The sequence below is a fragment of the Bos mutus genome, chromosome X (genome assembly GCF_027580195.1).
Source record: "Bos mutus isolate GX-2022 chromosome X, NWIPB_WYAK_1.1, whole genome shotgun sequence".
In the NCBI taxonomy this organism is placed as follows: domain Eukaryota; kingdom Metazoa; phylum Chordata; class Mammalia; order Artiodactyla; family Bovidae; genus Bos; species Bos mutus.
Genome location: NC_091646.1, coordinates 65,297,994 through 65,322,038, shown reverse-complemented (window position 1 = coordinate 65,322,038; position 24,045 = coordinate 65,297,994). Strand labels below are relative to the sequence as shown.

The window sequence follows — 24,045 nt, the reverse complement described above, 5'->3', positions numbered from 1 at the left end:
TTTGCAGATTTTCTCATTGCTTTTAGGGAGGGGAGAATTTTCAGAAATCCTTCCTCTACTGTTAATGATGTTCTTTTAGTAGATATTCTTGAGTAAATACTTTGTAAGTTGTTGTATAATCCTTTTGGTTACTTCTCATAATATTTCAGTGGTTGGTTTTTGAAACTTTTATCCAATGATTAAACTTTTGCAGTTTAATCATTGCCATTTGGGGCAAGGATTTGCTGAACTCCTTGCACAGTCATTCCAGAAGTCCCGCCCTTCCACTGTAGAATTTATGTGTAAATGAAGTATAACTTCACTCAAGACATAGGGCAAAATACATTTTTGGACAAAGGTAGAACACTTTTGTCATTAGAAGTAATGACACATTTGTCACTAGAAGTAATACTAACAGAGAAGGCAGTGGCAACCCACTCCAGTACTGTTGCCTGGAAAGTCCCATGGACGGAGGAGCCTGGTAGGCTGCAGTCCATGGGGTCACTAAGAGTCAGACACAACTGAGCGACTTCACTTTCACTTTTCACTTTCATGCATTGGAGAAGGAAATGGCAACCCACTCCAGTGTTCTTGCCTGGAGAATCCCAGGGACGGGGGTAACCCTAGTGGGCTGCTGTCTATGGGGTCACACAGAGTCGGACATGACTGAAGCGACTTATTAGAAGTAATACTAAAGGATAAATATGAACGTACATTCATATATATGTACATACATATCTACATACATACATATGCTTTAGCAGGGTGGTCCACTGGAGAAGGAAATGGCAAACCACTTCAGTATTGTTGCCTTGAGAACCCCATGAACAGTATGAAAAGGCAAAAGGATAGGAAACAGAAAGATGAACTTCCCAGGCTGGTAGGTGCCCAATACGCTACTGGAGAACAGTGGAGAAATAACTCCAGAAAGAAAGAAGAGACAGAGCCAAAGCAAAAATAACACCCTGTTTTGATTGTGACTAGTGGTAGAAGTAAATTCCGAGCTGTAAAGAACAATAATGCCTAGGAACCTGGAATGTAAGGTCCATGAATCGAGGTAAATTGGAAGTGGTCAAACAGGAGATGGCAAGAGTGAACATCAACATTTTAGGAATCAGCGAGCTAAAATGGACTGAAATTGGTTAATATAACTCAGATGGCCATTATATCTACTACTGTGAGCAAGAATCCCTTAGAAGAAATGGAGTAGCCCTCATAGTCAACAAAAGAGTCCAAAATGCAGTGAAAGAAAAGAAAGTAAAGTCACTCAGTCGTGTCTGACTTTTTGTGACCCCATGGACTGTAACCTGCCAGGCTCCTCCGTCCATGGGATTCTGCAGGCAAGAATACTGGAGTGGGTTGCCATTTCCTTCTCCAGGGGGTCTTCCTGACCCAGGGATTGAATCCGGGTCTCCTGCATTGCAGGCAGATACTTTACCCTCTGTACCACGAGGGAAATGGCAGTACTTGGATGCAATCTCAAAAACGATAGAATGAACTCTGTTCATTTCTAATGCAAACCATTCAATACCACAGTAATTCAAGTCTATGCCCCAACAACTAATGCTGAAGAACCTGAAGTTGAACAGTTCTGTGTTGAGCTACAAGACTTTGTAGAACTAACACAAAAAACAGATGTCTCCTTTTCATTATAGGCGACTGGAATGCAAAAGTAGGAAGTCAAGCAATACCTTGGAGTATCAGGCAAATTTGGCCTTTGAGTACAAAATACAGCAGGGCAAAGGCTAATAGAATTTTGCCAAGAAAACGCACTGGTCTTAGCAAGCACCGTCTTCCAACAACACAAGAGAAGACTCTGCATATGGGCATCACCAGATGGTCAATACCAAAATCAGATTGATTATAGTCTTTGCAGAAAGATGGAGAAGCTCTATACAGTCACCAAAAACAAGACTGGGAGCAGACTGTGGCTCAAATCATGAACTCCTTATTGCCAAGTTCAGATTTAAATTGAAGAAAGTAGGGAAAACCACTAGACCATTCAGGTATGACCTAAATCAAATCCCTTACACTGGAAGTGACAAACAGATTCAAGGAATTAGATCTGATAGACAGAGTGCCTGAAGAACTATGGACGGAGGTTTGTAACATTGTAGAGGAGACAGGGATCAAGACCATCTTCAAGAAAAAGAAATGCAAAAAGGAAAAATGGCTGTCTGAGGAGGCGTTACAAATAGCTGTGAAAAGAGAAGTGAAAGGCAAAGGAGAAAAGGAAAGATATACCCATTTGAATGCAGAGTTCCAAAGCGTAGAAGGGAGAGATAAGAAAGCCTTCCTCAGCAATCAGTGCAAAGAAATAGAGGAAACCAATAGAATGGGAAAGACTAGAGATCTCTTCAAGAAAATCAGAGATACCAAGGGAACATTTCATGCAAAGTAGGGCACAATAAAGGACAGAAATGGTATGGACCTAACAGAAGCAGAAGATATTAAGAAGAGGTGGCAAGAATACACAGAAGAACTATACAAAGAAGATCTTCATGACCCAGATATTCACGATGGTGTGATCACTTACCTAGAGCCAGACATCCTGGAATGTGAAGTCAAGTGGGCCTTAGGAAGCATCACTATGAACAAAGCTAGTGGAGGTGATGGAATTCCATCAATTCTTTGGAATTCAAAAGAATTCCATTTGAAATTTGAGCTATTTCAAATCCTGAAAGATGACTCTGTGCAAGTGCTGCACTCAATATGCCAGCAAATTTGGAAAACTCAGCAGTGCCCACAGGACTGGAAAAGGTCAGTTTTCAGTCCAATCCCAAAGAAAGGCAATGCCAAAGAATGCTCAAGCTACCGCACAATTGCACTCATCTCACATGCTAGCAAAGTAATGCTCAAAATTCTCCAAGTCAGGCTTCAATAGTATGTGAACCCTGAACTTCCAGATGTTCAAGCTGGATTTAGAACAGATAGAGCAACCAGAGATCAAATTGCCAACATTCGTTGGATCATCGAAAAAGCAAGAGAATTACAGAAAAACATCTGCTTCATTGACTACACTAGAGCCTTTGACTTTGTGGATCACAACAAACTGTGGAAAATTCTTAAAGAAATGGGAGTACCAGACCACCTGACCTGCCTCTTGAGAAATCTGTATGCAGGTCAAGAAGCAACAATTAGAACTGGACATGGAACAACAGACTGGTTCCAAATAGGAAAAGGAGTACACCAAGGCTGTATATTGTCACTCTGCTTATTTAACTTTTATGCAGAGTACATCATGAGAAATGCTGGCTGGATGAAGCATAAGCTGGAATCAAGATTGTTGGGGGAAATATCAATAACCTCAGATATGCAGATGACACCACTCTTATGGCAGAAAGTGAAGAAGAACTTAAGAGCCTCTTGATGAAAGTGAAAGAGTAGAGTGAAAAAGTTGACTTAAAGCTTAATATTCAGAAAACTAAGGTCATGGCATCTGGTCCCATTACTTCAGGACAAATAGATGGGGAAACAATGGAAATTGTGAGAGACTTTATTTTCTTGGGCTCCAAAATCACTGCAGATAGTGACTGCACCCATGAAATTAAAAGACACTTGCTCCTTGGAAGAAAAGCTATGACCAACCTAGACAGCATATTAAAAAGCAGAGACATTACTTTGCCAACAAAGGTCCGTCTAGTCAAAGCTATGGTTTTTCCAATAGTCATGTGTGGATGTGAGAGTTGGACTACAGAGAAAGCTGAGCGCCAAAGAATTGATGCTTTTGAACTGTGGTGTTGGTGAAGACTCTTGAGAGTCCCTTGGACTGCAGGGAGATCCAACCAGTCCATCTGAAGGAAATCAGTTCTGAATATTCATTGGAAGGAGTGATGCTGAAGCTGAAACTCCAATTCTTTGGCTGCTTGATGGGAAGAACTGACTCATTTGAAAATACCCTGATGCTGGGAAAGATTGAAGGCAGGAGGAGAAGGGGACGATAGAGGATGAGATGGTTGGATGACATCACCAATTCGATGGACATGAGTTTGAATAAGCTCCCAGAAATGGTGATGGACAGGGAAGCCTGGCGTGCTGTAGTCCATGGGGTCTCAAACAGTTGGATATGAGTGAGTCACTGAATTGAGCTGAACTGAGCAGGGTGAGAAAAATTTAGAGGGAAACAAGGCACAGAATACAAGAAACTGTGATAGTTGTCAAATCCTCTATTACTGAGTGTAACAGGAAGAGGGATACTTTTAATGAGATCCTCTTCTGTTTAACCTGTTGCTAACTAAGTCATTTCAGTCACATCTGACTCTCTGCGACCCCATGAACTGTAGCCCACCAGGCTCCTCTGTCCATGGGATTCTCCAGGCAAGAAAACTGGAGTGAGGTGCTATTTCCTTTTCCAGGGGATCTTCTCAACCCAGGGTTGAAACCTGCATCTTTTTCATCTGCATTGGCAGCCAGGTTCTTTTACCACTAGCGCCACCTGGGAAGCCCTTTTACTTTTTGTAGCTGGGACCATATCTTTGTTCAATGTGGTATAAAAACAGTGATCTAATGGTCATATCTAAAGCATATTAATAGTGCAGATAAGATTTTGTGTGTTTATACTGTGTTATAGGATTTCTTTCAGTTTAAAGTAATAACACGTTTAATGGAAGGAAATAAGCGCATTTCTGAATAACAAAGCCTTTGTCTTTAACAGGTGAGAGGAATGACATGTGCCTCCTGTGTCCATAAAATAGAGTCTACCCTCACAAAACACAGAGGGATCTTCTACTGCTCTGTGGCCCTGGCAACCAACAAAGCACATATTAAATATGATCCAGAAATTATTGGTCCCAGAGATATTATTCATACAATTGAAGTAAGTGCCAAGACTTTACATTTCCATGTTTTTACCTATCCAGTCAGCACTCCCTCAGATCACTTCTGGTTTATATCAGAAAGAAATGATGAAAAAAATCTGATTCCTTTGTTTAATTGTCTCAAAATATAATAAGCATTTTACCATTTTATTTTTTATTTTTTGGACTTTGTCAGGAGGAATTAGCTAAAGGCACATTGATAGTATTAATCAGGATGGGACTTGAAGTAGAACCTCAGGTCATTTGAAATGTTTAGAAAATATAAGTAAAGGATAATTTCTTTTGAGTTAAATTCATATTAATCATTACAAAAGTGGAATATCCTGCTAGATGCTATATTGTTTAAGTCAAAGCTTTAACTACTACCTTAGTTAAAGTAAGAAATATAAAAGACCAAACCTTTTTCATTGTGACAAATTCATCCTGTATTCTTCAGTAGCTCGTAAATGGTAGTACATGGTGAAGTATCGCATGTATTGTTTCCGTGTGGTGTAGCATTGTTGTTCTAATGACCTAAAAAGCATATTAATCATTTAGATAAGATCCTGTTAATGTAGACAGTAGTACCATTAACATATTTGTGAAACTAGCATTTTCGAGTATCTTCTATGTGCCAGTTATGCAAATTGCAAAGCTTCAGTTCTTGATTTAATTCTCAGAACAGTACTGTCGTCTTCATTTTGTAGGTGAGGAAACTCAGGTTATGAGATGTTAAGTTACTTCCCAAAGTCACATAAGCTAGTAAGTGTCATGCCAGGGATTTGAGCCTAATCTTCCTGACTCCAGTGTTCATGCTTGCTCTTTTCTCTGTGCTACACTGTCAAGAAATATAAGAAGGCAGCATTTTCCCTAGCAGCTGAAAATATAGTGTATGTTACTGTCTATGTTCATATGAATCTTATTTAGGTATAATTTTCTTTCAGTACTTTATTTTATTGAGGAAAATTTTCATTCTTGTTATTTATTCCTGCTAGAACAAGAGTAAAGACTACATATGCAAAACCTTGAATAATATGTTTAGCATGGTGCTAACTTTTATGGCCTCTCATTCAGTTTTCTGTGCTCTCGGGGATGTATGGATGGATAGATAGATGTCAAAACTAAAAGTAAAAATAAACTGATTAATATACATCAGTACTAGTAGGTGCTTGTCAAAGTGTAAGATTTATGATTTTACTGCTGAATTCTGTTGTTATTAGATCATCATACAGTCTGTCAGCTTGACTAAGCAATATATTTCTGCTTTTTTTCCAAAATTACTTACTAGAGGCTTTAGTTTACTTCTTGATAGAAGAACCTCTACTGAGGACAACTACGCTTGAATTAAATCAATAATTTGGAAATAGTAGGAATAGATATTAACTAGAATTGAGGAAACATTTATTTCTTTGATGAAAGACTAGAAACAAAGATAATTAAGAGAAGGAATGGAGAAGGAAATGGCAACCCACTCCAGTATTCTGGCCTGGAGAATTCCATGGACAGAGGAGCCTGGTGGCTATAGTCTGAGGTATCAAAACAGTCAGACACGACTGAGCATGCAAGAGAAGGAAGCACATCTTCATCTTTATATTCCCCATAGTGATTTGCACTTGAATTATTCTTAATGACAATACCACAGCTTAAAATTTCTGTACATAATGTTTATACATTCAGAGAAATAATTGTTTTTTCATGAATTTCCTTAGAGCTTGGGTTTTGAAGCTTCTTTGGTCAAGAAGGACCGGTCAGCAAGCCACCTAGACCATAAACGGGAAATAAGACAGTAAGTACTTTTGGAGTGTCAATAAAAACCATATTTTGATTTGTGTTTACAAATTTAACATACTGTTAGCATGTCAGTTATTTTTTCAATAGCATCCTTACACTGGGTGGAAATTGGTCACAAGTTATATTTCGCTATGGTACACAGAATCTTTAACCATTAGATGTTTACTCAGATGATCTTTCTTTTCTATATTAGGTGGCGACGGGCCTTTCTTGTGAGCCTGTTTTTCTGTATACCTGTAATGGGACTGATGATATATATGATGGTTATAGACCACCATCTTGCAAGTCTTCACCATAATCAGAACATGAGCCAAGAAGAAATGATCAACATTCATTCTTCTATGTTCCTGGAGCGCCAGATCCTGCCAGGATTGTCCATTATGAATTTGCTATCTTTTTTATTGTGTGTTCCTGTACAGGCAAGTGAAATGTTAGCAAGTATATTTGTCAATAATGAAACCTAGTCAAAACTAGTAGGTGAGGCTATTTTCAGTTGTATGACAAACACTGGCCAGAAGTATGATCATTTTATGCTGTATGCTTTAGAAAAATAATTTTAAACTGAGGATTAAAGTAGATAATGAATTTCATTTTAATCCCTAAAGGATATTGTTTAATGACAGAGGAAATAATAAGAGTTCAATTCGTATTTAGATATGAATTTGGCATTCATATCTGCTACTCTGTACAACTTCATATTTAGTTATTATAATAATAAAATGTTATTTTATTTCTTTATATTTTCATTAAACTATTTTATATGATATATTTTAGCATATTTACTATTTATTCTATTAAATAATCATAACAGTGATATTATTTTTATTATTTCTCCATGGCACTTAAGTTTATTATTCTCTGTATGTTTTCAACTCTTCTTTTCAGATAAGTTTTTCCTGTGGAACACTTCTAATAGATTTATCCCTTTTTCTGATCCTCATAAAAAACAATAATGATTTTTAAAACACCCTAGTATGTTTCTCTAACTAATGAAAAATAAGCTTTTCAGTTATGTATTCTAATGAAAACAGTGGACGGATCCAGTAGCTTGTGATGTACCATTCAGGTTGAATTTTGAAAAGAAGGCGAGTTTTATATAAAAAATCATTGTCAATGTAATTCTTTCCCTAGTTCTTGTTTTTGCTAGCTTCAAAAGAAAAATCCAAGAATCATTTTACTTCCTTTATATTATGGAATATTCATTAAATCATTGAGGATGGCTGCCAAGGGCTTTACAGCAATTTGAATCCCTATACACATGTATCTGCTAAACTACAAACACTTTTGTTTCAGCTTTAAAAAAGCTCTAGGGGAATTTCTCCATGGCCTGGGTTCTGTCCCTGATAGGGGAACTAAGGTTCCCACAAGCCACGTGGTGTGGCTAAAAAAAAATTCTCCTTAGTTGTTTATGGATTAGATAAAAGCCGAAGGAAGTTAACGTTGATATTTTATCTTAGTTATTGAGGTATAAATGTGAATGTCAGCTTTTTTTAAAAAAGCACTGATCACTGTTTCTGTATTACAGTTTTTTGGAGGCTGGCACTTCTATATTCAGGCCTACAAAGCACTGAAGCATAAAACTGCAAATATGGATGTATTGATTGTGCTGGCAACAACCATTGCATTTGCTTACTCTTTGGTTATTCTTCTGGTTGCAATGTATGAGAGAGCCAAAGTGAACCCTGTTACTTTCTTTGACACACCTCCTATGCTATTTGTGTTTATCGCACTAGGCCGGTGGCTGGAACATGTAGCAAAGGTAAAGTAAAAAAGGGTGACGTTTGTTAAAAATCTTGGGTAGATAAATTATTATAATATTTTCTAGACCAATTATTGGAAATATACATTGATTTATGTTGTTAACCATGTACTAAAAGAAATATTCTTATTTTAGCAATATTTTAGGTTAAGTATTCCTTTGGGGGGCTTCCTGGTGGGTCAGTGGTAAAGAATCTGCCTGCCAATGGTTTGATCCCTGGGTCAGGAAGATCCCCTGCAGTAAGGCACAGCAGCCTACCAGTATTCTTGCCTGGGAAATCCCACGGACAGAAGAGCCTGATGGGCTATAGTCCAAAGGGTCGAAAGAGTTGGACATGACTGAACAAACTAAACACAAGCACAACACAAGCACATTTTACTTACACCACATTATTAATGGAAAAATTGATGTGGCCACAAGATTTAAAATAAAAATGGGAAAAAATTTACCCACAGTCCCATGCTATAATGGAAATAACTTTCCAATCCTATTCCATATTCATTTATATTTTACAGAGTGGCAAATATGGTGTATATACCACTTTGTACCCTTAACATTTTAAAGTTTTCCCCCTATTTTTGCAGTCTAGATAATTATCCAGTATTTCTAAATAATACTCTCTCAAGTCTTTGTACTATAATTTACTAAACCATTCTGCTTTTGTCCTAAGTTAGATTGTTTCCAGTGTTTAATTTTAGATAATCCTGTGTTAAACATATTCATGTTTAATAGTTATTTATGTTGAATTAATATCTTAGGATAAATTACAAAAGATATGGTTAAAGGACATAAATTTTTCTATGGCTCATGCTATTAATCTTAACAATTTTTGCCATCAAGAGTATGTAAGTAGTTTTACTACAACTTCATCAGCACCAATTCCTATCTAAATTTTTGCCAAGTTAGTAGGTATTAAATGGTATCATAGAGTTGCTCTAGTTTTCATTTCTTCTATTAGTATCAGTAATAAACATTATTCTACACATCAGGTATTATATTTCTTCTTAAATGAATTGCTTATTTATGTCCTTTGCCTTTGTACCTATTGGGTTCTGATGTTTTTCTTATTAATTTACATTATTTTTATATGAATTATACCTAATATATTTTATATCTTGTGTACTTTTTATTTTCGAAGTCAGACATCTGATATGAACTAATTAACATTCCTAAAGTGATCTCTTAGGTAAATGTTAAAGATTGTGTCTTTATTTTACATAAGACTTTTTCTTCCTTGGCATTGTTTACATGTGTGTTTTAATTTATAGGGCAAAACATCAGAGGCTCTTGCCAAACTAATTTCACTACAAGCTACAGAAGCAACTATTGTAACTCTTGACTCTGATAATATCCTCTTGAGGTATTTATCTTCATTATTCCTCTTCTTTTTTAACTTTTAGGAAAGATATTGAATATACACAGAAGTAGAGAGAAGGGTGGGGCTTCACTGGTGGCTCAGTGGTAAAGAATCTGCCTGCAATGAAGGAGACATGGGTTCTATCCCTGGGTTGGGAAGGTCTGCTGGAATAGGAAATGGCAACCCACTCCACTATTCTTGCCTGGAAAATTCCATGGACAGAGGAGCCTGGTGGGCTACAGTCCATGGGGTCACAAAGAGTTGAACATGACTTGGTGACTGAGCACACACCAGAGAGAAGGGTATAATGAACCCACATAATCTTTCTCCAAGATTTAACAATTATTCATATTTTACCACACTTTACTTCATCTGTATGATCTATCTTTCTTTTGTTGTAGTAGAATTTTAAAGTAAATCCCAGTCATATGGTTTTACCGCCAATATTCCTGTTGTATCTTTAAAAAAAGACATATTCTTATATAATTATAATACCATATTGCATCTAAGAAAATGAACAATAATTCTTTAATATGGTCTAATACACAGTCCTTATTAACATTTCTCCTGTTGTCTCCAAAATGTTTTGAGTTTCTTTGTTTAAAATGGAATTCAAAGTCCATGTGTTATTGCATTTGACTAACATGTATTTTTTTATTTTTAATTGAGTTATAGTTGATGTATGATATTATGTGTTACAAGTATATAGTATAGTGACTCACAATTTAAAAGGTTATATACCCCATTTGTAGTTATTATAAAATACTGGCTATATTCTCCGTATTGAACAATATATACTTGTAGGTTTTTTTGTATCTAATGATTTGTACCTCTTAATCCTTTACCCATGTTGCTCTTCACCCTTCCCTCTTCCCACTGATAACCCCTAGTTTGTTCTCTGTATCCATGAATCTGATTCTTTTTTATTATATTCACTAGTTTGTTGTATTTTTTAGATTCCACATATATAATAAGTGATATCATACAGTATAAAACTTGTGGTGCAGTGGCAAAGATCACAGGGAGTTGGGCATGACTGAGTGAATAAGCACAGCACAGCCAGTACAGGAGATGTGGGTTTGATCCCTAGGTCAGGAAGATCCCCTGGAGAAGGAAATGGCTACCTACTCCAGTATTCTTGTCCAGAGAATCCCATGCACAGAGGAGCCTGGCAAGCTACAGACCATGGGGTCACAAAGAATCGATCACAACTGAGCACATACACACACGCACACACATCATACAGTTTGTCTTTCTCCTGACATGTTTGTTTTAATCTAGAACAACTCCTCTCTCCAGTTCTCCCTCCCTCATTTCTTGCTGCTCCTCCCTCTTTCCATACACTTAACTTGTTAAAGAAACATCTGTCAGTTGTCCTGAAAATATCCCACAGTCCATTTGTCTCTGTTTCCTTCTGGAATCATTTAACTTGTTCTATAACTCCTATATTACCTGTAAACTGAAAGTTAGAGCTAAAGACTTGATTAGATTTCATTCTTTTGTATTTCTCATTTCTGCCCTTATAAAATTGTGTAAATAAGTTGTTTTGTTAAATAAAACCTATTACTTTATTTCTAAGGCTTTCATGTATTTGTTCAATGACTATTCAACAAATATTTAGAGTGCTACTTTGTGCCAGGTACTGAGCTATTCCCCAACAATGAAAAGGACTGACTGACATTGTAGTTCCTAACTTAAGTGTTGGTTCTAACTTGCATTGGTAGTAGTTAATGGGGCCACAAGCATGATGTGAACTATAAAGCTTGCATGGAAAGATCAGAGGGAGAAGCAGATTTTCATAGTGCTTTTTATTTTAACTCATATGTAGTGAAGAGCAAGTGGATGTGGAACTTGTACAACGTGGAGACATTATTAAAGTGGTTCCAGGAGGCAAATTTCCAGTGGATGGGCGTGTTATTGAAGGACATTCTATGGTAGATGAGTCCCTCATCACAGGTATGATCTTTGAGAGGATCATAACATGAAGGTGAAGTGAATCCAAAGTATTAATTAAAAATTGCATGAAACGTGAAGAGCTTTTTATAGAAACTGTGGACTGAATAAATAATAAGCAAAGAGAATATGAGTTCTTTTTAAGACCATATTAAATCAATTTCTGCAGATTTACTTTGTGATTTTACTTATGGTACTGAAGGCTCTTTTTCACTGAGGATTGTTAATTACTAGAATGTATAACCAGAAGAAGTTGTCATATCCTGCTGTAGAGCCCAATAGACTTTGGCAAATTTTCCTGAGTTCTTGCCCTAAAGACCCATCTAGTCTTAGCTGGGATAGGACTCCAGGTTTTCAACATCAGGGTCAGCTCTAAAAAGAATAGACCTAGAGTAGTTTTGGAGATCTTAGATAACTAAGGCCAATCTAAAGTAGAACCAAACTAACACCTTTCCTACCTCAGTCCTTATCATAGTACCAGAAGAGGCTCAGTTTATGAACTGCGTGTGAAAATAATTTAGGATTCTTCATTTCTCAGTAGGGGTACTATTGCTCATTTGGATGGGACAGTTCTTAGTTCTGTCTGACTATCCTGTACATTATGGTACATTTAATATCCCTGATCCTGACCCACTAAGTTGGAGTAGCAGTACCCTGTGCCCCATCTGTAGTTATTACAGACAAGAACTCTCTTCTTATATTTATAAATGCTTCTTGGGAACAGGTTGAGAACCAATGATCTAAGACTAGTGTGGAGTTCCAAAAGTACCTACCAAAAGAGTTAGCACATTAGGTTTTTCCAGTTTAAGATATATATCCCTGGGGTTTGGCCCAGAACTGGCATAAGGAAAAAGTCAGGCAATTTTCTCCTAGGTGTTTGTCCAGATTCTGTTGCATGAAGGAAGAATCTCCTTTCTAGATGATTTTTTGATGATTAACAAATAATGGTGTGTTTCAAGATAGTATTTACTTATGCTCCCTAAATCTATCTTTTTTCCTTACATAGGAGAGGCAATGCCTGTGGCAAAGAAATCTGGAAGCACAGTGATTGCTGGTTCCATTAACCAGAATGGGTCACTCCTTATCCGTGCAACCCATGTTGGAGCAGACACAACCCTTTCTCAAATTGTCAAACTTGTAGAGGAGGCACAAACATCAAAGGTAACTTAACTCCCTAGAAACAGAAAGTATTTTCATTAAAGCCCACTCAGTATAAATCTTGGTCTAGTTTTAATAGGTTCCTTTGTTTAATTCCAGTTGTATTAATATGGAGTTTATTAAAATATTTCTGCTCAGTACTACATATACTCTGTATTCATTATCAAAACAAGAGACTTTCACATACATATCATTATTATTATTTTTTAATTGTAGGCTCCTATCCAGCAGTTTGCAGACAAACTCAGTGGCTACTTTGTTCCTTTTATTGTTATTGTTTCCATTGCTACCCTTTTGGTTTGGATTATAATTGGATTTCTGAATTTTGAAATCGTGGAAACCTACTTTCCCGTGAGTGACTTATAAACATCTCTTTATCATATATAAAACAGTTTGTGAATCTTTTGCATAAGTAATTAATTTGAAAATAATTTTAATAATTACTGGTATCTTTAACAGATTGGAGTGAGAAGCTGATAAGAATAACATTTACATTTCTGTAGACATAAAAGATTTCCTTTTGGAAAGATTTTTTTCATTATAACTTGTGATTTTCCAAAAGCAAGTATAGGCATACCTTGTTTTAGTGCATTTTGCTTTATTGTGCTTTGCAGATATTGTGTTTTTTACAGATTGAAGGTTTGTGTCAACCCTGTGTTGAACAAGTCTATTGATGCCATTTTTACAACAGCATTACTTTTTAAATAAGGTATATACATATTTCTTTGGCCTTTTTGGGGCTTCCCTGGTAGTTCAGTCTGTAAAGAAACTGCCTGCAGTGCAGGAGACCTGGGTTCAATCCCTGGGTCAGGAAGATCCCTTGGAGAAGGAAATGGCAACCCGCTCCAGTATTCTTGCCTGGAAAATTCTCTAGACACAGGAGCCTGGTGGGCTACAGTCTATGGGGTCGCAAGAGTCGGATACAACTTAGTGACTAAACCAACACCAAATGTATTTCTTTAGAGATAATGATATTTCATACTTAATAGACTACAATATAGTATACAGTATGGGCTTCCCTGGTGGCTGGGTTGGTAAAGAATCTGCCTGAAATGCAGGAGACCTGAGTTTGATCCCTGGATAAGGAAGATACCCTGGAGAAGGGAATGGCAACCCACTACAATATTCTTGCCTGGAGAGTCCCATGGACAGAAGAGCCTGGTGAGCTACTGTCATGGGGTCGCAGAATCAGACATGACTGAGAGGCTAACACACACAGTGTATAGTATAGTATAAACATAACTTTTACCTTCTTTGAGAATTCAAAAATTCTTGTGACTCACTTTATTTTGGTGGTCCAAAACTGAACTCACAGTATCTCTGAGGTATGCCTATAATGAGGTTACTGATATCATTATCAATAACCTCAGATAGGCAGATGATACCACCCTTATGGCAGAAAGCGAAGAACTAAAGAGCCTTTTAATGAAAGTGAAAGAAGAGAGTGTAAATAGCTGGCTTAAAACTCAACATTCAAAAAGTGAAGATCATGGCATCTGGTCCCATCACTTCGTGGCAAATAGATGGGGAAACAGTGGAAACAGTGACAGACTGTCTTTTCTTGGGCTCCAAAATCACTGCAGATGGTGATTGCACCCAAGAAATTAAAAGACCCTTGCACCCTGGAAGAAAAGCTATGACCAACCTAGGCAGCATATTAAAAAGCAGAGACATTACTTTGCCGACAAAGGTTCATCTAATCAAACTGTGGTTTTTCCAGTAGTCATGTATTTATGTGACAGTTGGACCATAAAGAAAGCTGAGTGCTGAAGAACTGGTGCTTTTTAACTGTGGTGTTGGTGAAGACTCTTGAGAGTCTCTTGGACTGCTAGGAGATCCAACCAGTCCATCCTAAAGGAAATCAGTCCTGAATATTCATTGGAAGGACTGATGCTGAAGCTCCAATACTTTGGCCACCTGATGTGAAAAACCAACTCATTAGAAAAGACCCCGATGCTGGAAAAGATTGAAGGCAGGAGGAGAAGGGGACGACAGAGGATGAGATGGTTGGATGGCATCACCGACTCAATGGACATGAATTTGAGCAAGCTCCGGGAGATGATGATGGACAGGGAAGCCTTGCGTGCTGCAGTCCATGGGGTTGTAAAGTATCGGACACAACTGAGTGACTGAACTCAATCAATGCCTATACTGACCTTTCACATTTTATACATAGTCTCAATCCTAGCATGATTTTGCTTTCACAAAGGACTATGGATATATTGAGGAAAACCTTGAAATCTCAGCTATGTCAGAATCAGTGTGATCTGAGGTCAATTTAATTTCTCTTTGAGCTTCAGTTTCCTCAAGTGAAATTTTAATAATACTCATCCAACATAACTTGCAGTTATCATAAAAGTTAAATAATATATTAGAAACTCTTTGTAATTTATTGAACTCTTTATAAATATAAGGTAATATTCAATTCAGTTCAGTTGCTCAATTGTGTCCGACTCCTTGTGACCCCGTGAATTGCAGCACACCAGGCCTCCCAGTCCATCCCCAACTCCCAGAGTTCACTTAAACTCATGTCCATCGAGTCGGTGATGCCATCCAGCCATCTCATCCTCTGTCGTCCCCTTTTCCTCCTGCCCCCAATCCCAATATTAAAGTAATATTAATGTCTGCTTCTCTCAAAGTCTATGATAGTCTCTAGGTATGGTGTTATAAAGTGGCATAGTAAACCTGGACTGTGCCTCATGTTAGAGATATAACCTTTAATTCACTTAACTTCTCTTATCTTCAGTTTTGTCATCTGTAACATAGTGATAATAATACCTAAATTTCAGGATTGGAATTAGTGTATATATTTAAGACATATATGAAAGCATAAGCTTAGATGTCTATGAAAATACCTTCCAGTTCTCTCTCTATATAACTCTTAGACCATCACTTAGTTTAAGTATTTGAGAACTTAGTAAGAATCAATTCAGTTCAGTTCAGTCGCTCAGTCGTGTCCGACTCTTTGCGACCCCATGAATTGCAGCACGCCAGGCCTCCCTGTCCATCACCAACTCCCGGAGTTCACTCAGACTCATGTCCATCGAGTCAGTGATGCCATCCAGCCATCTCATCCTCTGTCATCCCCTTCTCCTCCTGCCCTCAATCCCTCCCAGCATCAGAGTCTTTTCCAATGAGTCAGCTCTTTGCATGAGGTGGCCAAAGTACTGGAGTTTCAGCCTTAGCATCATTCCTTCCAAAGAAATCCCAGGGCTGATCTCCTTCAGAATGGACTTTGGATCTCCTTGCAGTCCAAGGGACTCTCAAGAGTCTTCTCCAACACCACAGTTCAGAAGCATCAATTCTTCAGCGCTCAGCTTTCTTCACAGTCCGACTCTCACATCCATACATAACCACTGGAAAAACCATAGCCTTGACTAGATGGCCCTTTGTTGGCAAAGTAATGTCTCTGCTTTTCAATAAGCTATCTAGGTTGATCATAACTTTTCTTCCAAGGAGTAAGCGTCTTTTAATTTCATGGCTGCAGTCACCATCTGCAGTGATTTTGGAGCCCCCCAAAATGAAGTCTGACACTGTTTCCACTGTTTCCCCATCTATTTCCCATGAAGTGATGGGACCAGATGCCATGATCTTCGTTTTCTGAATGTTGAGCTTTAAGCCAACTTTTTCACTCTCCACTTTCACTTTCATCAAGAGGCTTTTTAGTTCCTCTTCACTTTCTGCCATAAGGGTGGTGTCATCTGCATATCTGAGGTTACTGATATTTCTCCCGGCAATCTTGATTCCAGCTTGTGCTTCTTCCAGCCCAGCATTTCTCATGATGTACTCTGCATAGAAGTTAAATAAGCAGGGTGACAATATACAGCCTTGATGTACTCCTTTTCCTATTTGGAACCAGTCTGTTGTTCCATGTCCAGTACTAACTGTTGCTTCCTGACCTGCATATAGGTTTCTCAAGAGGCAGGTCAGGTGATCTGGTATTCCCATCTCTTTCAGAATTTTCCACAGTTTATTGTGATCCACACAGTCAAAGGCTTTGGCATAGTCAATAAAGCAGAAATAGATGTTTTTCTGGAACTCTCTTGCTTTTTTGATGATCCAGCAGATGTTGGCAATTTAATCTCTGGTTCCTCTGCCTTTTTTAAAACCAGCTTGAATATCTGGAAGTTCATGGTTCATGTATTGCTGAATCTTGGCTTGGAGAATTTTGAGCATTACTTTACTAGCGTGTGAGATGAGTGTAATTGTGCAGTAGTTTGAGCATTCTTTGGCATTGCCTTTCTTTGGGATTGGACTGAAAACTGACCTTTTCCAGTCCTGTGGCCACTGCTGAGTTTTCCAAATTTGCTGGTATATTGCGTGCAGCACTTTCACAGCATCATCTTTCAGGATTTGAACTAGCTCAACTGGAATTCCATCAACTCCACTAGCTTTGTTCGTATTGATGCTTTCTAAGGCCCACTTGTCTTCACATTCCAGGATGTCTGGCTCTTGGTGAGTGATCACACCATCGTGATAATCTTGGTCGTGAAGATTTTTTTTGCATAGTTCTTCTGGGTATTCTTGCCACCTCTTCTTAATATCTTCTGCTTCTCTTAGGTCCATACCATTTCTGTCCTTTATTGAGCCCATCTTTGCATGAAATGTTCCCTTGGTATCTCTAATTTTCTTGAAGAGATCTCTAGTCTTTCCCATTCTGTTGTTTTCCTCTATTTCTTTGCATTGATCGCTGAAGAAGGCTTTCTTATCTCTTCTTGCTATTCTTTGGAACTCTGCATTCAGATGCTTATATCTTTCCTTTTCTCCTTTGCTTTTTGTTTCTCTTCTTTTCACAGCTATTTGTAAGGCCTCCCCAGACAGCCATTTTGCTTTTTTGCATTTCTTTTCCATGGGGATGGTCTTGATCCCTGTCTCCTGTACAGTGTCACAAACCTCCGTCCATAGTTCATCAGGCACTCTATCTATCAGATCTAGTCCCTTAAATCTATTTCTCACTTCCACTGTATAATCATAAGGGATTTGATTTAGGTCATACAGCACTCTAAAACCATTATTACTGAGAAGATCTTTGTTGTGTTTTTTCTTTTAAAAATGCCATGCTATATATACATTGTTTCATAGTGTTTGTCCCTTCAATTAAAGAACTGGTAGAATCAGAACATCTATTCCATCATGTGATCATTACTATAATATTAAAATGTTTCTTGCAATGATTCATATTGGTTAAATTGGAGAAGGCAATGGCAACCCACTCCAGTATTCTTGCCTGAAGAATCCCATGGACTGTAGCCTATCAGGCTCCTCTGTCCATGGGGTCGCAAAGGTTGGACATGACTTAGTGATGAAACCACCACCCATTGCTTAAATGCTCACTAAACAAGAGGATTGCTGAGAAGTATTTTGGAATGTGTTTCCTTCAGGAATTTTTCTCATGAGTTCAGAGGGTCTTAGGAGATTTCTCATAATACTATCAATCATTTTTACTCATGGAAGCACATACTCAATGTCAATAAGAGCTATACTACCAGATATACTCATTAATATTGCTTTGTCCAAAAGAATTTTATTGAGATGTAATTAAGAAACCTTTGCAAACTGAGTGATTTTTTCATTGTCTTCAAAGAATAGTATGAAAGACAGTTTTATGGTCTTAGTATACAGGAGGACAGAATTATTTTTGTTTTGGATCAAATTTCTTGAGAATTAGGTCTCATGTTTGCAGCTATTTCTGAAAGTGCCTAGTAAAAAACTTATTCTCAATATGGGGAGTGGAGAAGCTTACTTTTCTTGTTTTTTATATTCATTCCATAGTGTGTAACTCTGGAATCAGCAAAATTGAAATCTTGAATTTTAGAACTGTAACTTGTTTACAGTTATGTCAATAATTTCTTATATTCATAAAAGAAAAAAAGTGTTTTCTTACTAGTAATTAAAACATGTTGGTAGCTAAGTAGGATTATGTGTTACTCCAGAGTTGTGGTTTTATTTAGAGTTATGCTTTGTTGTTTTTGTTTTATTCAGCTCTAAATCAGTAATCAAAATTCATGTTTCTTCTCAAGGGCTACAACAGAAGTATCTCCCGAACAGAAACAGTAATACGCTTTGCTTTCCAAGCCTCTATCACAGTTCTGTGCATTGCATGCCCCTGTTCCCTGGGACTGGCCACTCCAACTGCTGTGATGGTGGGTACAGGAGTAGGTGCTCAAAATGGCATACTAATCAAAGGTGGTGAGCCATTGGAGATGGCTCATAAGGTAAGATAGTCCCTAAAACTGCGAGTTGTCTCATCCAAACTGGCAATAGCACCCCTACTGAAAAACAGATTCTTAAATTATTTCTACATTGCCCATAAGCTGAGCTTCTTCTGGTATTGTCCCGAGGGTGGAGGTAGAAAAGGTGTTATTTTGGTTCTGCTCTGAATTGGCAGAGTGTATAAGATCTCTACTCCAGACCTACTCTCTTTAGAGTATACCCTCGTGTGGAAAACCTAGAGTCCTGTCCCAACTCATTCTAGACTGGTCATTAGGGCAGGAAGATATATATCATAGATATTTGCTGAGGCAATTTGCCCAAGTCTGTCAGGCTTCTCACCTATTTGTGTGTGACTCCATGTTCGTGCTGTTCAACATTTGATAGTGCTTGCCCTTACTTTCATCTTTGCTGCCACCAGCTGACAGTTTGCAACTATGATTTCAGGAATATATAATCCTGTCCCTGATCTCTCTCATGTTAGAATTTCCGTTACAATCTCAATCAAAGCCACTTGACTTCAACTAAAACCATGTTCCTTCTAGTATATTCTTATTATGAGGATATAAATTATATACACATGCATGTACTAAACACAGAACACAACTTAGAACAGCTTTGGAACTTCATCTAGCCAGTGAATACAAGCTACTAATTTTTATAGTAATTTTAAATTTTGATATAATTTCAAACTTATATAAAATTTGCAAGAATAGTATAAAGAAATCTCACATACCCTTTACTGAAGATATCAGGCTCCTTTCCTAAGAACAAGGACAGTCTCTTACATAAACATAGTACAAAGATGAAAATCAACAAGCTAATACTGATAAAATACTGTGGTCTAATCTCTTGTCCATATTCCAGTTTCCTCAGTTGACTCCATAATCCTTTATAGTTATTATTTTCTTTTGTCTGGAATCATGCTTTGTATTTAGTTGTCATATCTCTTTTCAAGTAACCAGCAAATTTGGCCTTGGAGTACAGAATGAAGCAGGGCAAAGTCTAATAGAGTTTTGCCAAGAGAACGCACTGGTCATAGCAAACACCCTCTTGGAACAACACAAGAGAAGACTCTACACATGGGCATCGCCAGAGACTCAATACTGAAGTCAGATTGATTACATTCTTTGCAGCCAAGATGGAGAAGCTCCATACAGTCAGCAAAAACAAGACTGGGAGGTGACTGTGGCATGTGACAGATCATGAACTCCTTATTGCCAAATTCAGACTTAAATTGAAGAAACTAGGGAAAACACTAGACCATTCAGGTATGACCTAAATAAAATCCCTTATGATTTTACAGTGGAAGTGACAAATAGATTCAAGGGATTAGATCTGATAGAGTACCTGAAGAACTATGGACAGAGGTTCATGACATTGCAAAGGAGGCAGTGATCAAGACCATCCCCAAGAAAAAGGCAAAATGGTTGTCTGAGGAGGCCTTACAAATAGCTGTGAAAAGAAGACAAGCGACAGGCAAAGAAAAAAAGGAAAGATATACCCATTTGAATGCAGAGTTCCAGAGAACAGCAAGGAGAGATAAGAAAGCCTTCCTCAGCGATCAGTGAAAAGAAATAGAGGAAAACAATAGAATGGGAAAGACTAAAGATCTCTTCAAGAAAATTAGAGATACCAAGGGAACATTTCATGCAAAGATGGGCACAATAAAGGACAGAAATGGTATGGACCTAACAGAAGCAGAAGATATTAAGAAGAGGTGGCAAGAATACCCAGAAGAACTATACAAAAAAGACCTTCACGACCCAGATATTCACGATGGTATGATCACTCACCTAGAGCCAGACATCTTGGAATATGAAGTCAAGTGGGCCTTAGGAAGCATCACTACAAACAAAGCTAGTGGAGGTGATGGAATTCCAGTTGAGCTATTTTAGATCCTAAAAGATGATGCTATGAAAGTGCTACACTCAATATGCTAGCGAATTTGGAAAACTCAGCAGTGGCCACAGGACTGGAAAAGGTCAGTTTTCATTCTAATCCCAAAGGCAATGCCATAGAATGCTCAAACTACTACACAATTGCACTCATCTCACATGCTAGGAAAGTAATGCTCAAAGTTCTCCAAGTCAGGCTTCAACAGTATGTGAACCGTGAACTTTCAGATATTCAAGCTGGATTTAGAAAAGGCAGAGGAACCATAGATCAAATTGCCAACACCCATTGCATCATCGAAAAAGCAAGAGAGTTGCCAAAAAAAATCTACTTTTTCTTGACTGACTATGCCAAAGCCTTTGACTGTGTGGGTCACAACAAACTGTGGAAAATTCTTAGAGAGATGGGAGTACCAGAACACCTGACCTACCTCCTGAGAAATCTGTATGCAGGTCAAGAAGCAACAGTCAGAACTGGACATGGAACAACAGACTGGTTCCAAATCAGGAAGGACTATGTCAAGGCTGTATATTGTCAGCCTGCTTATTTAACTTCTATGCAGAGTACATCGTGAGAAATGCTGGGCTGGATGAAGCACAAGCTGGAATCAAGATTTCCGGGAGAAATATCAATAACTTCAGATATACAGATGACACCACACTTTACAGCAGAAAGCGAAGAAGAACTAAAGAGCCTCTTGATGAAAGTGAAAGAGGAGAGTGCGAAAGTTGGCTTAAAACTCAACATCAGAAAACTAAAATCATGGCATCTCGTCCCATCACTTCATGGCAAATAGGTGGGGAAACAGGGGAAACAGTGACAGATTTTATTTTGGGGGGCTCCAAAATCAATGCATATGGTGACTGCAGCCATGAAATTAAAAGACGTTTGCTCCTTGGAGGAAAAGGTATGACCAACCTAGACAGCATATTAAAAAGCAGAGACATTACTTGCCAGCATAGATCCATCTAGTCAAAGCTATGGTTTTTCCAGTAGTCATGTATGGATGTGAGAATTGGACTATAAAGAAAGCTGAGCACCAAAGAATTGATGGTTTTGAACTGTGGTGTTGAGGAAGACTCTTGAGAGTCCGTTGGACTGCAAGGAGATCCAACCAGTCCATCCTCAAGGAAATCAGTCCTGAATGTTCATTGGAAGGACTGATGCTGAAGCTGAAAGTCCAATAGTTTGGCTACCTGTTGCAAAGAACTGACTCATTTGAAAATACCCTGATCCTGGGAAAGATTGAAGGTGGGAGGAGAAGGGGACGAGAGAGGATGAGATGGTTGGATGGCATCACCGACTCAATGAACATGAGTTTGAGTAAGCTCCAGGAGTAATGATGCACAGGAAGGCCTGGCGTGCTACAGTGCATGGGATCGCAAATATTTGGACACGACTGAGTGACTGAACTGAACTGAACTGATCTCTTCTCATCTTGGTTCCTCAAGCTATTCATTTCTCAAGGTTCATTGAGTGTACTGTGAGGCAACTATGTTCTCTAGTTCCAGATTATTCTTCCTTCCTGCCTGATCTGAGGTTCCCTCGTTGATTTCCTGAGCTGTATTCTCTGGCCAAGCTTCTCATTTAGTCTCGATAAAGTCAAAGCAACCCAGAAGGTTTTAGCTGGTGCACACTTCAAATTAATTACTCAATTGTAATTATTTACCTACTGCCCAGATTTTTTCCCCTACAGATCTAAAATTCATTAGTATTGAAAGTCTTTTTCTTTCCCTAGAGGCACTAGAGGCATCTCTAAGTTACCTATTAACAGTCAACTCTTAACAGGTAGTTCTAGCTATTTAATACATGTTCACAGCACCCTGAACATTTGCAAGGGAGGGTTATTAGGTGTAAATAATGATATTTCTTCCCTTATTCTCCCTTCTTTTTAGTCTCCCAAAGACCATTTAGGTCCAATTAAATCAAAGTCAGTTTATTAAGAAACAAAATAGTAATGTGTTTGTCACAGTAAACCTTTTTTCTCATTTCTGGAATGCTGATACTAAGAATTATCAAGTCAAAAAAAAAAAAGAATTATCAAGTCATACAGTGCATTCTGTTTTGATTTTCTTACAGGTAAAGGTAGTGGTATTTGATAAAACTGGAACCATTACCCATGGAACCCCAGTAGTGAATCAAGTAAAGGTTCTAGTGGAAAGTAATAGAATATCACGCAATAAGATCCTGGCTATTGTGGGAACTGCTGAAAGTAACAGTGAACACCCTCTGGGAGCAGCCATAACGAAATACTGCAAGCAGGTACAATTTTTCCCTTGTTTATTCATGATTTACATATATAATTGGTATGAAACTAGAAAGACTTGTGTTTTCTCATTTTATTTTGTATGTCTTAATTTATTCATACAGAAAAGTATAAAGATGAAAATGAAAATTAACTGTAACCCTACAGCACAGATAACCTCAGTCAACTAAGAAATAAAATAGAAATAATACATATTTATGGGAGGAAATTTTAGATAGTTCAGCATTACATAATGAAAAAGGAAAGCCTCATTCCCTGCCCCTTTCCATAATTCCTCTCTCCAAAGTTTAACGAGTATTAACCTGTTAATAGGCTTTTTGAACAACAGCTTTATTGAGATAAAATTTACATATTCTAATAGAAGTTCACCCTTGTAAAGTGTACAAGTCAATAATTTTTAGTATATTTACAAAAGTGTACATCTGTTAACCATTTTTAGTGTATATACTGACATTTGTTATTTTTAAACTTTACATTGAAAGGTGATAATACAATGACCAGTCTTTGGTATTTTTTTAAAAAATTGTATTAAGTGATTTTTTCCTTATCAGGGCACACAGATTTGCTTCATTGTTTTTAATGCCTATATTATATTCCATTGTATGATTGGCTTTTTGGCTCTTAAAACCTGAAGTTAACATCCTTGTCAGCTTTTGCAAGTTTATCTCTAATGTTTAATGCCTATCAATGTAATTGCTGGATCAAAGGATAGGAACAGTTAAATTTTGATCAATGTTGCCAATGCTTAAATGGCAAATGTTATCAACACCCACACAAAAAGGTATACCAGTTTATACTTTCACCAGAAGTTGAATGACATTTGCCCACATTTTCACTAACACTTAATTTTTTCCAATTCAGTAAGTAAAAAATATTTATT

General features: G+C 37.7%; 1 protein-coding gene across 1 annotated transcript in view; it reads left to right on the top strand.

Moving 5' to 3' along the window:
* Window positions 1-24,045, top strand: part of ATP7A (ATPase copper transporting alpha) — a 128,295-nt gene that overhangs the window by 87,412 nt on the left and 16,838 nt on the right. Inside the window, exons 7-16 of the mRNA XM_005888672.3 lie at window positions 4,634-4,795; window positions 6,485-6,561; window positions 6,760-6,985; window positions 8,092-8,325; window positions 9,594-9,685; window positions 11,511-11,638; window positions 12,642-12,796; window positions 13,010-13,144; window positions 18,814-19,008; window positions 22,979-23,161. Of these exons, the coding sequence (XP_005888734.1) occupies window positions 4,634-4,795; window positions 6,485-6,561; window positions 6,760-6,985; window positions 8,092-8,325; window positions 9,594-9,685; window positions 11,511-11,638; window positions 12,642-12,796; window positions 13,010-13,144; window positions 18,814-19,008; window positions 22,979-23,161 (1,587 nt within the window). The remainder of the gene's footprint in view (window positions 1-4,633; window positions 4,796-6,484; window positions 6,562-6,759; window positions 6,986-8,091; window positions 8,326-9,593; window positions 9,686-11,510; window positions 11,639-12,641; window positions 12,797-13,009; window positions 13,145-18,813; window positions 19,009-22,978; window positions 23,162-24,045) is intronic.